Below are 11,804 nucleotides of genomic sequence, written 5' to 3'. Positions count from 1 at the left end.
TCCGGCCTCTCCCTGACTGAGGAAGCCTTCTTAGAGGCTGTCGTGCACGGCAACGTTTCTGAAGTGAGGCGCTTGGTGGACGAGCTGCCGGACATCAACGTCAGCGGCGTCCATTTCACGGGCCAGAACGCTTTGCAGCTGGCCGTGGCCAACGAGCATTTGGAGATCACTAAGTTACTCCTGGAGAGGAAAGACCTGACCGGGACTGGCGACGCGTTGCTCATAGCCATCCGTAAAGGTTACGTGCGGATCGTGGAGGCCATTTTGAGCCGGCGAGACTTTGCTGACGTTCAGAGCTTGTCTTCTAGCTCTAGTCAGGTGGATGTACGCGCAGACCTCTTTGCCGATGACGAGAACTGCGGCCTTTTCTCCAACGGCATCACGCCCATCATTCTGGCCTCCCAGTGCCACGACTACGAGATCGTGCACTTGCTTCTCGCCAGGGGGGCTCGCATCCAGCGGCCCCACGACTACTTCTGCTGCTGCGGCGCCTGCAGCCGGCAGCAGGCCGCCGACTCCTTCAGACACTCGCAGTCCCGCATCGACGCCTACAAAGGTCTCGCCAGTCCGGCCTATCTGTCGCTCTCCAACGAAGATCCCATGATGGCGGCGCTGGAGCTGAGCCACGAGCTGGCGGTCTTAGCCAGCACCGAGATGGAGTTCAAGGTAAAAATACAGAGTACGATGATTGATCAATGATGATTAAGACCCGCATCTTCCATCCTGTTGCGTCAGAACGACTACAAGAAACTGTCCGTGCAGTGCAAAGACTTCACGGTGAGCCTCTTGGACTTGTGCCAGAACACTGAGGAAGTGGCAGCCATCTTGCACGGTGACTCGCTGGAGAGTGTGCAAAAGTTGGGCAGGTTAAAACTTGCAATCAAGTATGACGTTAAGAAAGTGAGTGTTTGACAAAATAAAAGCGGTCTTCATATATTCTTTATCCGCTGTAGTGAGTCTTAAATCTTCGCCTGTTTGTCAGTTTGTGGCCCATCCCAACTGCCAGCAACAGCTGCTCTCCATCTGGTATCAGAACGTTTCCGGACTCCGTCGACAGACTATGGCAGTTAAGGTTCTCCTGGTCTTCGGGATGACAGTTAGCTTGCCAGTTCTATCTCTGGTGTCCTGGATTGCGCCATCCAGCAAGGTTGACCATCAGAGGATATGTCATGTCTCCAATGATCTAAAATGATCTTGTTTCCCTCACTCCATTAGCTCGGGAAGCTGATGAGTGGTCCGTTTCTGAAGTTTGTGTCCCACGCCGCCTCCTTTGTCACCTTCCTGTGCCTGCTGGTTCTGAACGCAGCCGACCGTTTCAACGGTCCGTCGCTTCTGCCCAACATGACGACCCACCGTCCACCCTCGCAGCTCTTCCGCATGAAGACCACGCCTTTCACCTGGATTGAGATTCTCATTGTGTCCTGGGTGCTAGGTTCGATCTTCTCGTCACGAGAACTCTTAGGAGCGGCGACTCATCGTATTTTTTTCTCCGTCCACAGGGAAGATTTGGAAAGAATGCAATGACATTTGGTCGCAGGACATCAGGGAATATATCGCAGAACCATGGAACTTTCTGGACTTCAACATTTTGGCCATCTTCAATGGCTCGTTCATCGCGCGGCTGATGGCGTGCTGGCACGTGTACGCCGCTCAGCGCTACGTGGACGAGAACAACACTAACCTGTCCAGCGCCACTCTGCCCTCGGACATTCTGTATTTTCAGCTCGGTAAGTCACAGAGCAGAGTTTCAGACTTTTAGGGACTGCTAGCATGACTGCACTGTCGGGTTCCTCACTTCCAGCCCGAGTCAAGTGGCTTCCATCAGATCCGCAGCTCATTTCCGAAGGCCTGTACGCCGTCGCGGTCGTGCTGAGCTTCTGCCGCATCGCCTACGTGCTGCCGGCCAACGAGAGCTTTGGCCCGTTGCAGATCTCGCTAGGCAGGACGGTGAAGGACATCTTCAAGTTCCTGGTGATTTTCATCACAGTCTTTGTGGCCTTCATGATGGGGCTGTTCAACTTGTACTCGTACTACCTCGGGGCCAAGCACAACGACGCTTTCACCACGTGAGTTGCGGTTCTGTTCTGATTCTTTTTCTGGCAATACCTAACAAAGTAGCAAAGTATTGATACTTTATTTCCGCCATTCTTCATCACAGACTGGAGGAGAGCTTCAAAACGCTCTTCTGGGCCATCTTCGGCCTGTCGGAAGTGAAGTCGGTGGTGATCGATATCGACCACAAGTTCATCGAGAACATCGGCTACATCCTGTACGGCGTCTACAACGTCATCATGGTGATCGTCTTGCTCAACATGCTCATCGCCATGTTCAATAGTTCCTTTCAGGAGATTGAGGTGCGCTTGGTTGCCAAAGGTTTTCCACTTTCACTGGATTCCTTTCGCATTCCAAAAAGTTTGATGACTCCAGATTGAAATAATTTTGTGTCTTGTTCAGGGTGACGCCGACGTGGAGTGGAAGTTCGCCCGAGCCAAATTGTGGTTTTCATACTTTGAGCCAGGCGGTTCACTGCCCGTCCCCTTCAACCTGCTCCCGAGTCTCGGCCCGGTTGTTTCACTCTTGCAAAAACTCAAAGGATGTCTTTTGGATGTAGCTCCAGAGAAAGTCAGAGAAAATATGCAGTGTGACGAAATGGAACACAACAAAGTAGGGAATATCATGAATCATCAATCGGAGTTTTCATTTTGCAAAGTTAGTTGCATCCGCCACATGTTTCTTCTTATGTTTTGGGTCTTAGTTAAGTCAACAAGAAGACTCCAGAGTGGACTCATCCACTTGCCCAACACGTTATCAAGTAAACAATATCTTACTTTCCTGCCTGTCTACTTCTACCACCAGCTGCACTTCCCAAAACCTACACTACCACTTATGAAATGAAAATAAAATGCAATATAGCTCGCTAGCAAGATATCTTGCTAGTTAGCTATATTGCTAGTTAGCTACCCGTCTATCTAGTTTTGTAGTTTCTGACGTTTTGTAGGGTCAACATTAATCACCAATCTCAAATGACTATTTCTAAAAAAATACATTGTAAAATTATATATTCCAAGATGTGTGTTTACAACAATGTTTTTTTTCCCCCAACACTCCTACTATTGTGCTACACTATTGCTAAAGATCTATTCTATTTGGGATTTAATCTTGTGTTTTATCTTATCTTGTGTCAGTCTTGCAAGATTACTGTCCATTAGGGTCTTCTTCAATTTCATTTCTCGGCCCGGTTGTTTCACTCTTGCAAAAACTCAAAGGATGTCTTTTGGATGTAGCTCCAGAGAAAGTCACACACAAACACAACAAAGTAGGGAATATCATGAATCATCAATCGGAGTTTTCATTTTGCAAAGTTAGTTGCATCCGCCACATGTTTCTTCTTATGTTTTGGGTCTTAGTTAAGTCAACAAGAAGACTCCAGAGTGGACTCATCCACTTGCCCAACACGTTATCAAGTAAACAATATCTTACTTTCCTGCCTGTCTACTTCTACCACCAGCTGCACTTCCCAAAACCTACACTACCACTTATGAAATGAAAATAAAATGCAATATAGCTCGCTAGCAAGATATCTTGCTAGTTAGCTATATTGCTAGTTAGCTACCCGTCTATCTAGTTTTGTAGTTTCTGACGTTTTGTAGGGTCAACATTAATCACCAATCTCAAATGACTATTTCTAAAAAAATACATTGTAAAATTATATATTCCAAGATGTGTGTTTACAACAATGTTTTTTTTCCCCCAACACTCCTACTATTGTGCTACACTATTGCTAAAGATCTATTCTATTTGGGATTTAATCTTGTGTTTTATCTTATCTTGTGTCAGTCTTGCAAGATTACTGTCCATTAGGGTCTTCTTCAATTTCATTTAAGTGATTTTACCTCGAGCACGGTGACATGCTGGATCTGAATCAGCCTGTCATTATACAATTACTCACCTCTATTTCCATTTTCCAGAAGATCATAAGCCGCCTCGTCAAAAGACACATCCTGAAAGCGCAACGGGACAAAGAAAACGACGAAGTGAATGAAGGTGATTGGAGCACACACCCACACACAAAAACACGCACATCGTGTTCTCAGCATCTCGGTTGCGAAACATCTTGTCCCGCAGGCGAACTGAAAGCCATCAAGAGGGACATCTCCAGCCTTCGCTTCGAGTTGCTGGCGATGGGCAAGCGGGAAGTGAAGACCCTGGCTCAGCTCGCCAGGCAGCTGAATGAAGTGACACAATGAGTCGCAAGCATCCTTTTAGTCAATAGTTCAAAGTCAAGCAATCAAAAATAAAGCCTGAGTTTAGCCGGAAAATTGCAACATTATGTCAATGTCAGAGTTAACCACAAGGTGGCACTGCCAGGCTCTCAAACCTTCGCCCAATGACCTCTCATGTGGTTTTCACAATCATAAGTTGTTTTGTTTCATACAGGAGGTTCAAATCAAGGATCGTGACGGACACGCACACACACGCACACACACACACACACACTACTGATAGCGACATGGTTATGACGCAAGAGATAGGGCCAAGGCCTACATCTCCCCCCCCCCCCCATAAAAAGGCAGCAGCATCACCGTACTCGGCAAACCAACATGAGCAAAAATTTGTTTTTCACATTTGGCAAAGTCTCATTATCATTGTTTTTGATGGACAAGTTTAGGGAGCCAGATTATTTTCGATAGTATCATGGAAAATGGGAAGATGCCAAGGTAAAATAAATATTCTGACATCAATTTTGCAGTGACGTCATCCAAATGGAGTTTTCTCATGAAATACGTTCAACTCTCCTGTTGTGTTGCAGGTCAAATTGACCAGTTTTTAAAGTTTTGATTATTTTTTTTGTATTTCTTTTGTATTTCTAAGTGATTGATCTTTTTTTTCTTGTGGAACAACTGAGTGATTTTGAAAGTGTGGCACTAAGTGATGCTTGGCCTTTAACTACCGTAATTTTCGGACTATAAATCGCACCGGAGTATAAGTCGCACCAGCCATAAAATGCCCAAAAAAGTGAAAAAACCCATATATATGTATATAAGTCGCTCCTGAGTATAAATTGGCCCCCCACCCAAACTATGAAAAAAAACGCGACTTATAGTCCGAAAATTACGGTAATAGCATGTGAGTTATATTCAACTTTTCAGGACTATACATTAGCTTTCAGAATTATTTTGATTCATGTGAAACGCATTAAAATTGGATTATTAAAATATATAAGTGCCGGTTTTATGCTTCTGTTTTATTAATATTTAAGCGCAGTGTATCTAATTAACAGTGGCTTACAATATGTTCTTCTGTGATTTGGGGGAGCGGGGGGGGGTTATTGAAGGCCCTACTTGGCCCTCCTTTTCGTCACCCTGGTCGTGGATTTTGGAAGAGGAGGGGGTGTGATCACAGGAACCTCCCTTGAGCCCTCAACTCCGCACTCTGCGTTCTGCTTGGAGGCGCGCAGGACTCGCGCGAGTGGCTCATTTTACGCACTCCAAAATGGAGAAAGTACACGGGAAGATACTTGACTCAGTTGGTGACATCATCGACTTCAACGACATGAAGCTCCCCGATGACGATGGTTACGCGGCCGCCGCCGTTCCGCCGAGCCAGGGCGACGGTTTGGTGTTCAGAGACTGCGCTAACCTGTTGGACGCTCCTCCGCCAGATGAGCAGCAGCAACCGCCGCCGCAGCAGGAGGGGACTCCGTACGAGCGTGGAAATGACTTTTTAAAGTGGCAGCACTATGTCAAAGATGACGTTGAGCAGGTTGGTTCGAACGTGTCCAAGTTCATCAAGGACGAGCAAGAAGCGTCCGTCATTATGGAGACGCCGTGCCCGGCCTTCGACGCGCTGGACGGATGCGCCCAAGACGGCCGCAAGCAGCCCCACTTTAGCTTCGAAGAGCCGGAGTGCGCGCGTTTCGCCCCGGTGGGTCCCCGGCCGGCGCAGGAAGCTTCGCCCAACTTCCTGGTGCACATGAACCCGGCGGAGCAGATGGGCCAGCATGGCCAGGCGAAGGCTGACCCCCGCGGAGGCTTCGCCCGGAAAGGCGCAGCGCTCCACTTGGATGCCGGCACGCCCTCGCCGGCTCACCTGGCCGTGTACAAGAGCGAGGTGGGCCGCTGGCAGGTACCCGCCGTGGGGCCCGGGGAGACGCAGTTCTGGTGCCAACCGGCCGGGGTGACGCAGGACCCGTTCGGCTACAATGGGATGCACAGCCAGGCCGTGGCCCAGCGGAACCATACGCCTTTCAACGCCTTTGCCAGGTAAATTTGAACCTCCACACTCCAGGCCACAGGTGTCACTATTTTAACAATTTTGGGGGATTGATGATGAAAATGACATGTTAAAATTATTATGAATAAGATCAATAGTGACACTGACTTTTTACTTTGACTTGCGGACAAACAAATTGAGCTAAACTAACCATAATGGACTGCACGTAAATGTATCTGCACCGTATGGTGCCCAACCAAAAAGAATTGCAGTTGTTATGCCTTGGCAACATTGCTTATCTTAATGCTAACAATCAATGTGAAATGCTATATACAGGCCAACACATAGCATCAGTGTTATAATCCATATTTGAACACAAATGGTGCAGTAGCACATGTAGAAAGGCAATATAACAATACTCAGACATATATTCTTTATCCTCTGTGAAAAACAACTAATAAGTAGTTGTTACTGTCTTAAGAGAAATGAAGTGGTTTCTTTTTTCCACAGCATGCCCCCTCAGAGGTCTTGCGTGATCTGTGCCGACGAGGCCTCCGGGTGCCACTACGGAGTTCTAACCTGCGGCAGTTGCAAGGTCTTTTTCAAAAGAGCAGTGGAAGGTGAGGTGCTTCGTTTACTTCAATCAATTCAACACAATTACGGCCCTTTTATACTTTTTGAATTAATTGTCCAAGATTTGCTCCAAGTCTCAGCTTGATGCGCTGAAGGAAAAAAAAAAACCAACAACACACAGGACAGGATTGGGCAATTGAAAATAGTTAATGAATGAATGAGTGATGAGTGAATTAATTATTCATCCGAATTTTCTACTGCCAAATATTGAAATCGCCATGTTGGTCCAGTTAGTCTTTAAAATCAGGGCTTGGAACGCAGACAGGCAGACAAGTTTAGAAAAAAACAAAACTATGGCCGTGGGGATTCATGCTCCCCCCCCCCCCCCTCCCTTAAAATAAAAAAACTAAACATCCTCTAACCTTCTTTGGTAATTGCCCGAGATGGATGGCGACGCTATCTGGGCCTTTTTGGATTTGTTTTGCTTGTTATCGCACAACGGCGGATACACGAGAGCCACCGTGTCTGGCCGTGTCACTCCGTCCTTACAGCCTTGCCACTATCTCATGTTCTCCTTCAGAGCTTTTCACAGAACACTAAGGAGCCCTTGAACATGTTTTTTTTCCCTTTCTCCCTACACTCCCTTCCTTGTATTTGAAAAAATAAATTGAGATTTTAAATGATGGGGTTTTTTTTTGGTTGGTGACCTCTGGTTTTAAAGGTCATCACAGCTACCTGTGTGCCGGGCGCAATGACTGCATTGTGGACAAGATCCGGAGAAAAAACTGCCCGGCATGTCGCCTGAGGAAGTGCTATCAAGCGGGAATGATGCTTGGAGGTAATTGCTGTATAATCAATAAGACCCAAAACAATTGAACTTGAAAAGCATATTTTGCAGAAGTGCAGAAAATGCAAACCTTTTGCTCCGCCCCCTCAGGCAGGAAGTTGAAGCGTTTCGGAGGCCTCAAGGCGCTGGGCTTGTCTCACTCGGTCATGTTCCCGCCGCACTTGTCCATGTCGGGTGACAGCCAGGCCCTGAGCGCCATGGCGGGCGTGCCGGGCATTCAAGAGATTCAGTTCTCTCAGCACATCATCGCCATCTTGGAGAACATCGAACCCGAGGTGGTGTTTTCGGGCTACGAAGGCGCGCAGACCGACGTCTCGCACGCGCTGCTCAACAGCCTCAACAATCTGTGCGAGAAGCAACTGCTGTGGATCGTCAAGTGGTCCAAGTCTTTGCCAGGTAACCTTTCTGCAGAAGCCAAATCACAGATTTGCTCCAAGTCTCGCAAAAGATGAAAAGCAGGATTGGGTAATTGAAAATAAAACATGTGGCGATGGCAGAAAATATAATCGAAGAAAAACGATGATTCCGATGCTACCATTTGAAAATGTGATTTCTTTCGCTAAGGCTTTCGTAATCTTCACATCACCGACCAGATGACGCTCATCCAGTACTCGTGGATGAACCTGATGGTGTTTTCTCTCGGCTGGCGCTCCTTTCAAAACGTCACCAGGGAATATATATACTTTGCGCCTGACCTCGTGTTAAGTCTGTGAGTACGAGTATGAATTTTGTTTTAAACCCATGTACAGTCTTTGAGTAGCCATTTCCGATCATGTAAGTTTTCATTTGAGTTTACAATAGATTTTAGGTTTTATATATATTTATTTTTAATCACAACAAATTACGTCTTTTGAAAAGATTGTGCTTTTTTTTTCTAAAATATCTTCCTATTGGAACATAACTTTCAAAAGTTTGACATATTTCCTTTCTCCAAAATGTAATCGTCTGCTTGCCATTACGTAGGCCAATTTGCACATGCGAGAAAAGCAAATCATTTGAAGTAATGGCCATTCAAAGAGCGCCTTAATTTGTTTTGTTTTTTTACTGCGCCTCAGGGAACAAATGAGGAGATCTCCCATTTACGACCTGTGCCTGGCCATCCAGTTCATCCCGCAGGAGTTTGCCAACCTTCAAGTGACCCGCGAGGAGTTCCTCTGCATGAAGGCCATCCTCTTGCTCAACACTGGTAACAAAAAAAAAAAAAAGGTTATTGGGGGAATTCTTCATGATTGAGTGCCAAGTGTTGTTGTTCCCTCAGTGCCTCTGGAGGGTCTGAAAAGCCAGGGGGCCTTCGAGGAGATGCGTCAGAATTACATCCGCGAGCTGACCAAGGCCATCCATGGGAAGGAGAAGGGCATGATGGCCAGTTCTCAGCGTTTCTACCACCTCACCAAGCTCATGGACGCCATGCACGAAGTACGCCCGCCAAAAACCGCCGGTGTGGCGCCACAAAAAAACTCTAACCTTCTGTCTGCTGCCCTCTTGACAGATAGTGAAGAAGGTCAACCTGTTCTGCCTGAGCACGTTCATCCAGGCCGACGCCATGAAGGTGGAGTTTCCCGAGATGATGACCGAGGTGATCGCCTCGCAGATGCCCAAGGTCCTGGCGGGCATGGTGAGGCCGCTGCTCTTCCACCCCAAGTGACCACGTGTTTACTGGACTCCATTTTCGCTTCTTCTTCAAGTGCATTTTTTGTCAAAGCTGCCTTGAGCGCCCCCTTCTGCCTTTTACGCTTTACTGTGCGGGATCAATCACAACAACCAATCAATAAAACAACACTCAAAAAGATCATTTGACCGACGTAGCTTTTAGAATTATTTTCCGAGACGGATGAACATGCAGGCGGCATAGTTGCTCTTTCGAAACGGAGCAACGTCATTTAAAATGTTTGGATCTGAAATAGTGGTGTCAAACAAGAGGGCTGGGGGCCAGATCTGTTACGCTTTGTCGTTGTAAGTGGCCCATGATATATAGCTAGCGAGAACACAATAGCCTAAATGGGGGGAAAAATACTTGTAGCTCAGCCTTCATAAATCATTGTGTTTATTTATAAAAGGTGTAAATGCAGCGTGTAGACAGCAGTTGCTTGCAGAGGAAACAACCTCCCCACGTGTGGAAATGTTACACAATGCGAGACATGGTTCAAATTTCCGCAACGCACCCTTGCAACTCTTCACTTATAGGGAGTTTTCTCATCAGTCTTCCCACATCACTCATAAGCAGCCAAGGCCACCTGACATTCCTGAAATATAGTTTCGGTCCCTCCCCTCCAGTACAGTCACGTTTCAGTTGGATAACCGAAGGGGATTTTTTTTTTTTTTTAAAGCCCTTGAAATGTTAAGATTACAACAATAATATTAATAGTAATAAAAAAAATATATAATGCTGGTACACCTGTGTACCACAAACACGTACGCTGAAGTCATCCTGCCCAGCAATTTGATAACACGAAAAAAATTACAGCAGTGGTTCTCAAACTGGGGTCCATGAGTCGTAGCGTGGGGGTCCGCAAATCAATTTGCAATAAAGGATTATGTGGTATCATGAATATACAGTTTGGTTATGTAGAGCTTGTGGTACACAAAGGAATCACTGAATTAAATGGCCAGGCTACAAAATGTTCCTGTGGCTACAATTGTTAAAGTATATGGGTGGTTCTCACAAAGTATGGTCCAGGAGTGCGACATCAGAGCCCAAAAATAAACTTCTTCAAAATAAGGTCAAACTTTCCTTCAGTATGTCCTGAATATGTTTGACCAGGACACATTCTAAGAGTCACCCCGAAATAATTTCATTAAGTCTTTTGTTTATTGGTAGAATTTATATACGTATGTGTATTTCAATTGAATCATTATGTAAAGTTTTCATTTGACTATATTTAAGTGCAGTGGTTAATTCGTGACATGCGTGCTGTTTTTGTGTTTTTTTGGCATTTCCTCTGAACCCCAAAAGTTTGAGAACCCATGCTTTACAGGGTATGATCATTTCTATGATTTACAAACACAGTGACAGCAAAAAGTGTACGGCCAGTGTAATGACCGCAGTAATGTAAGGTGCATTATCGTTATTATTATTAGGTAAAGGTGGTGTAAGAATTTTCTACCCCAACATGAAATTAGCCAAGCAGAGCTACAAACGAGCCTCAGGAATTCAAGCTATAAAACGTCTTTCAACATGGGAACTGACCTACAGATATTTTCCCATTGTTATCAAATTTTAATCATGGACACGAGACAGATGGGCGACGGGAAATTTCGTAACGCTGTGCGAGTGGATCATGACGGGAAACCTCGCCGACTTGCGAGGTCCCGCTTCTTTTGCTGATGTTTGTTTTTCCATAAAAAATAATTACAAATTGCTGAAGGTAATATTTCAGGCCAATAAAACTAGTCAAGTGGTTCTCAAGGAGGTCGTAAAAACATGTTGCGAAAAGATGTCTTATTAAAAAAAACATTTGAAGAAGTTTGTTTTGCAAATCAAAAAGAAAAAGAGGTATACTTGTCATGTGGGAGCCCTCGTTCAAGCAGATAGAAAACACGCAGCGACATTCACCAGTAGTGGGTTTTTCCATGGATACCATGGAGACAAAAAAATCCCAAAAAAAATTAAAGATAGATGACGTAGTTTTCTGGTATCAAACCCGTTTTTCCCTGGTAGGTTGCTTGCAGCCATCCTGGTTCGACGGACGGGTACACTGTCGCAGAGGGAAAAGAAAACAGATGAAGAAATGACAATGTGGGTCAGCGTGCTCTTTTACAAAAGCAGGATCAACTTACATACCACACACACAAAACAAATCCATGGTGCTTTACAAAGACAAATAACAATTGAAAGCAGGATTAAATGAAATTGATAATTATGATTATAATGAAAGATAATTAATATGAATTATTTGTTGCACACATCGAGGACATAACGGTTGGAAAATATACAATTGCTAACTATGCTAGCAGCGAGGGCTCTAATTTTGTGACGAGCACAAGGGACTGCCCAAATGTTTATAGTCATTTGAAAGATTCAAAAAATTCTGCAATTTAATTTCCTATGGAAAGTTACCGAAACCTTCCAAAAATTTACCGGAGCTTTTTCACCACTTTCCAGTTTTTTTAGTACCAGTAAAACATGGAAGGTAGATTGCGGAGCTCATTCGGAGCAACTCTGAAAATGATG

At 45.3% G+C, this 11,804-nt stretch overlaps 3 protein-coding genes and 1 pseudogene across 8 annotated transcripts in view; 2 read left to right on the top strand and 2 right to left on the bottom strand.

The window, feature by feature from the left end:
* Window positions 1-4,220, bottom strand: part of LOC133155217 (uncharacterized) — a 9,649-nt gene extending 5,429 nt beyond the window's left edge. For all 3 annotated transcript variants that reach the window (XM_061280352.1, XM_061280354.1, XM_061280355.1), the window contains exons 1-2: window positions 4,082-4,220; window positions 3,950-4,001 (exon numbers count right to left, since the gene is read on the bottom strand). The gene's annotated coding sequence lies outside the window, so the exon portion shown is untranslated. The remainder of the gene's footprint in view (window positions 1-3,949; window positions 4,002-4,081) is intronic.
* Window positions 1-4,264, top strand: part of LOC133155339 (short transient receptor potential channel 6-like) — a 4,330-nt pseudogene extending 66 nt beyond the window's left edge.
* Window positions 4,265-5,384: 1,120 nt separating this feature from the next.
* pgr (progesterone receptor) lies at window positions 5,385-9,422 on the top strand. The gene is made up of 8 exons (XM_061280356.1): window positions 5,385-6,263; window positions 6,724-6,833; window positions 7,508-7,624; window positions 7,724-8,029; window positions 8,198-8,342; window positions 8,689-8,819; window positions 8,892-9,049; window positions 9,123-9,422. The coding sequence occupies exons 1-8, from the start codon at window positions 5,494-5,496 to the stop codon at window positions 9,276-9,278; spliced, it is 1,893 nt and encodes a 630-aa protein (XP_061136340.1). The 5' UTR covers window positions 5,385-5,493; the 3' UTR covers window positions 9,279-9,422.
* A 238-nt stretch (window positions 9,423-9,660) lies between these two features.
* Window positions 9,661-11,804, bottom strand: part of LOC133155216 (rho GTPase-activating protein 42-like) — a 30,164-nt gene continuing 28,020 nt past the window's right edge. For all 4 annotated transcript variants that reach the window (XM_061280348.1, XM_061280349.1, XM_061280350.1 and 1 more), the window contains one exon: window positions 9,661-11,328. In XM_061280348.1, the coding sequence (XP_061136332.1) occupies window positions 11,240-11,328 (89 nt within the window). In that variant the 3' untranslated portion in view covers window positions 9,661-11,239. The remainder of the gene's footprint in view (window positions 11,329-11,804) is intronic.

Source organism: Syngnathus typhle, linkage group LG6 (genome assembly GCF_033458585.1).
Source record: "Syngnathus typhle isolate RoL2023-S1 ecotype Sweden linkage group LG6, RoL_Styp_1.0, whole genome shotgun sequence".
NCBI classification, from domain to species: domain Eukaryota; kingdom Metazoa; phylum Chordata; class Actinopteri; order Syngnathiformes; family Syngnathidae; genus Syngnathus; species Syngnathus typhle.
The sequence above is the reverse complement of the archived record's forward strand: the minus strand, read 5'-3'. Positions and strand labels throughout refer to the sequence as shown.